Source organism: Chenopodium album, chromosome 7, assembly GCF_948465745.1.
Source record: "Chenopodium album chromosome 7, dcCheAlbu1.1, whole genome shotgun sequence".
In the NCBI taxonomy this organism is placed as follows: domain Eukaryota; kingdom Viridiplantae; phylum Streptophyta; class Magnoliopsida; order Caryophyllales; family Amaranthaceae; genus Chenopodium; species Chenopodium album.
Genome location: NC_137840.1, coordinates 10,243,128 through 10,247,282, shown reverse-complemented (window position 1 = coordinate 10,247,282; position 4,155 = coordinate 10,243,128). Strand labels below are relative to the sequence as shown.

The 4,155-nt window shown below is 38.2% G+C and overlaps 1 protein-coding gene across 1 annotated transcript; it reads left to right on the top strand.

Moving 5' to 3' along the window:
• The first annotated feature begins 213 nt into the window (after window positions 1–213).
• LOC145639980 (uncharacterized) lies at window positions 214–3,863 on the top strand. The gene is made up of 3 exons (XM_081691293.1): window positions 214–411; window positions 565–3,395; window positions 3,569–3,863. The coding sequence occupies exons 1-3, from the start codon at window positions 214–216 to the stop codon at window positions 3,861–3,863; spliced, it is 3,324 nt and encodes a 1,107-aa protein (XP_081547419.1).
• The last annotated feature ends 292 nt before the right edge of the window (window positions 3,864–4,155 follow it).

Below are 4,155 nucleotides of genomic sequence, written 5' to 3'. Positions count from 1 at the left end.
ATGGATTTTGTTACGGAGCCTCCTCATGTGTTTCACGCCCTTATGAAATTCTCTCCTCCTTCTAATGAGATCCTCATTACAAGGGTGCACGCGCCTTCTTCTTCCAGAGACAAAAACATGTTGTGGGATAGTCTAGGAGGGGATGTTCCTCCGCAAACTGTTCCTTAGCTTATGGTTGGTGACATGAACGAAATTGTTCATCAATCAGAAAAGATGGGGGGACGACCTATGGCTAATAATAAAGGGCAAAATTTCACTCGGTATATGGATCGAGCAGGACTTATTGATCTCAGTTTCAATGGTCCGAATTTTACTTGGAATAATGGTCGTGATGGCTTAGACTTAATTAGAGAACGTCTTGATAGAGCTATGGCTAATGCAAAGTGGTTGGAAGACTTCCCTAATACTCAGGTATATCACTTACCTAGAACTTATTCGGATCAGTGCCCCATTTTAATTAATACTGATGTTAATATGTCTAGGGGTAATTATCCATTTAGATGCAAGGAAGCTTGGACTCATAATAGTGAATTTTAAAAGAAATTTAATCAAACTTGGGATAAGGGAGACAACGATTTCATCATGGCTAAATCTCATTTTATCGATGATGTTAAATTCTGGAATAATAATGTTTTTAATGCAAATCTTAACAATAAGAAGAGAATTATTGCTAGAATAGAGGGCATTCAAAGGTCTTTATGTCTTAATTATTCCAGATTTCTTATCAACCTTGAGAGGGATTTGCTTGATCAGCTTAATCACCTACTCAAGATTGAAAGAATTAAATGGGCTCAAAAGGCTGGTGTCGATTGGAGAAAATATGGAGATTGGAACACTAAATATTTCCATATTTTAGCCAAAGTTAAAAATTCAAGGGGTAAGATTTTGTGCTTAAAGAATGATAATGGCGATTGGATCAATGACAATGAGGTTCTTAAAATTATGTGTGTCAATTACTTCAAGAAAGTATTCTCTTCCAATCAATCTTCTCAACCTAGAACAATCTCCTTCACCCTTAATTCGACCATCAATGCTGTAGATTTCTCCCTTCTTAGTAGTAAGGTTGATGTTACTGAAATTAAGGCAGCTCTTGGAGCTATGGCTCCAATGAAAAGCCCGGGTCCCGATGGAATTCAGCCCTTATTTTTCAAAAAATATTGGAACACTGTCGGCCTTTCAATCATCGATCTTATTACCTCCTGTTTTGATTCGGGTTCCATTCCCCCCGAGCTAAATGAATCCTACATTGCCTTATTCCCAAAAGTTCCTTGTCCTGCTTCTATGAGTGATTTTAGACCTATTGGTTTATGTAATTCTATATATAAGCTAATAACTAAAATCATCTCAAATAGAATCAAGCCTTTATTAGGAGATCTTATTAATCCGGTTCAATCCAGTTTCATTGAGGGAAGAACTATAGATGAGAATATTTTGGTTATTAAAGAAATTGCTCACCTCTTTAAAAAGTCTAGCAAAAAGAAAATCATGGCCTTCAAAATTGATATTTCTAAAGCCTATGACAGTTTGGAGTGGGGATTTATTAGAGAAACCCTTTTAGGTCTAAATTTTCCGGAAAAATTTGTCAAACTCATCTTAAATTGTATTACGACCCCGTCTATTTCCATTCTTTGGAATGGTGAAATAACGGATAGTTTTACTCCTTCTAGGGGAATTAGACAAGGGGATCCGTTGTCTTCATACATTTTTGTTCTATGTCTCGAAAGACTTTCGATCATGATTGAGCAAAAAGTGAGGCAAGGGTTGTGGAATCCAATTAAAATAGGTGACGAAGTTAGCATTTCTCATCTATTTTACGCGGATGACGTTTTTCTTTTTGGCAAGGCTTCCATTGATAATGTTAATATTATCAAAAGCACTCTTTTGGAGTTTGGAAACAAATCGGGTCTTTTCATTAGTCCTACAAAATCCAAAGTAATTTTCCCTCCGAAAATGTGTTTTTCCTTGAAGATTGCCATTCTTGAAACCTCCAATATTAAAGGTGCTCCCTCCTTTGGTAAATATTTGGGTGTGAACATAAGTCCTAACAAATTGAGGAAAGCGGATTATAATGATCTTTTGAATAAAACTAAGGATAGAATTAAGGGTTGGCAAGCTAAGTTATTGAATATGGCAGGTAGGACTACCCTTATTAAATCGGTGCTTAACTCCTACCCTTTATATGCTATGCAAACCACCCTTCTTCCTTGCACCATTCTTGATGATTTAGAAAAGAGTTGTAGACGCTTTCTTTGGAACAAGGTGGATCGTTCACATTACTTAGCTAGAACAAGTTGGGGAAAAATTTGCTTACCTATTGGTATGGGAGGGTTAGGAGTTAGGAATTTGAGAAAATGGAATCTAGCCTTCATGGCTAAATTGTGTTGGAGGATTATTAACGACCCTAACAAGCTTTGGGTCAAAATTCTTAGAGCTCGATATTTTAAAAATTCTTCATTTCTCAATTGCTTTCCTAACTCTTCCGACTCTCCTCTTTGGAAGGACATTCTTCGGGGTAAGGATCTTCTTTTGAAAGGAATTGCTTATAGGGTGGGGGATGGTGAGGATATTTGTCTTTGGTTTCATCATTGGGTGGGAGAAGCCCCTCTTTACAAACTCATAGATACCCCTATTCCGGATAGAGTTGCTCATTGGAGAGTTAGTGACATTATTAGAGATGGTAGGTGGGATTTAAGGAGGGTCAATCACATCATTCCTAATCATATTTGCAAGTTAATAGAGCTCATTCCTCTTCCCTCTATTGCTACGGTTAAGGACTCTATTTGCTGGAAACTTGAGACTAATGGTCAATTCACTATAAAGAGTGCTTATAGACTTTGTGCTAATTTCTCTCATCACCCTTGTATCCCTTCCTTGAACTGGAACAAGTTATGGCACATTCGTTCACCTCATAAATACAAAATGTTACTTTGGAATGCTCGCCACCAAATTTTACCCACTGCTTCTACTCTTCAAAAAGCTATTCCCAACTTTAATTCCATTTGTACTCGATGTGAGTTAGATAGTGAAACTCATATCCACCTCTTTCGTGATTGTATTAACTCTAAGGTTCTTTGGTCGAGAATTTTAAAGGGTAATAGGTTGGATAAGGACTTCAATTATCACACTTTCGACAACTCCAATTGGACTGACTGGGTTCGATATAATCTCAACCTTAGTATGAATTGGAAGGTCATTTTTATAGTTGCTCTTTGGCACATTTGGAAGATCAGAAATCAGGCTGTTTTTAAGCTTGCTATGATCCATCCAGTCACTTTGTTTAATAGATACATGGTCGATTTGGTGGCTACCATTAATGTGTTTCAGGGTCCTGATGGTGATGCAAGAATGGGCAGGGAGGAGGCTGTTTGGTCTCGTCCTGCTCGAGGCTCGGCAAGGTTAACGTAGATGGTGCGTGGCAAAGTGAAGAGAAGGCAGGAGCTTGTGCTGCAATAAGAGCTAGTGATGGAGGATGGCTAGGAGGTTGTTCATGGAAAATCACCGCAAGAAACCCATCGGAGGCTGAACTTTTGGCTATCAAGGGTGGTATGATTGTTGTTATCAATGCTAGATACAGAAAGGTAATGGTAGAAACTGATGCCTCCTCCCTAAAGGGCATCTTGAAAGACCTTAAGAAAAGTGGCACACATGAATTGGCTGCCATCCTTAAGGACATAGGGGAATTACTCAAAGGAGCTTGCAAATTCGAGTTTTCTTACATTCCAAGGGAAGCCAACGAGGTAGCACACCAGTTGGCTAGGTTCTCTCTTCAGATGGAGGGTCACATTACTACTCACGAAGCTGTTCCTCCCTGTGCAAGGCCAGCTTATGAGAAAGACTTTGAAGACAGCAATGGAGACAACTGAGCAGCTGGAATGTTGGCGTTGGATTCTTGTTCTTGTTTTGACATTTACTTCGGTTGTAGGACTTTCTGGACTATGTTTGTTCTCTTTGGTTTTTTTCGGATTTTATTTGGTGTTGTAGCTGCTATAGCAACATTTTCAAAACTGTGGTTGATGTTTAATTATTAATGCAAGCTTCCATTTCCCCCTTAAAAAAGTAGTAATGAGACGCGGCTCAAAATATTCATACTATTCATATGATGATTGATATTATTACTTGTGTAGTAGTATTTCAACTTGATATCAATTGTTAGTG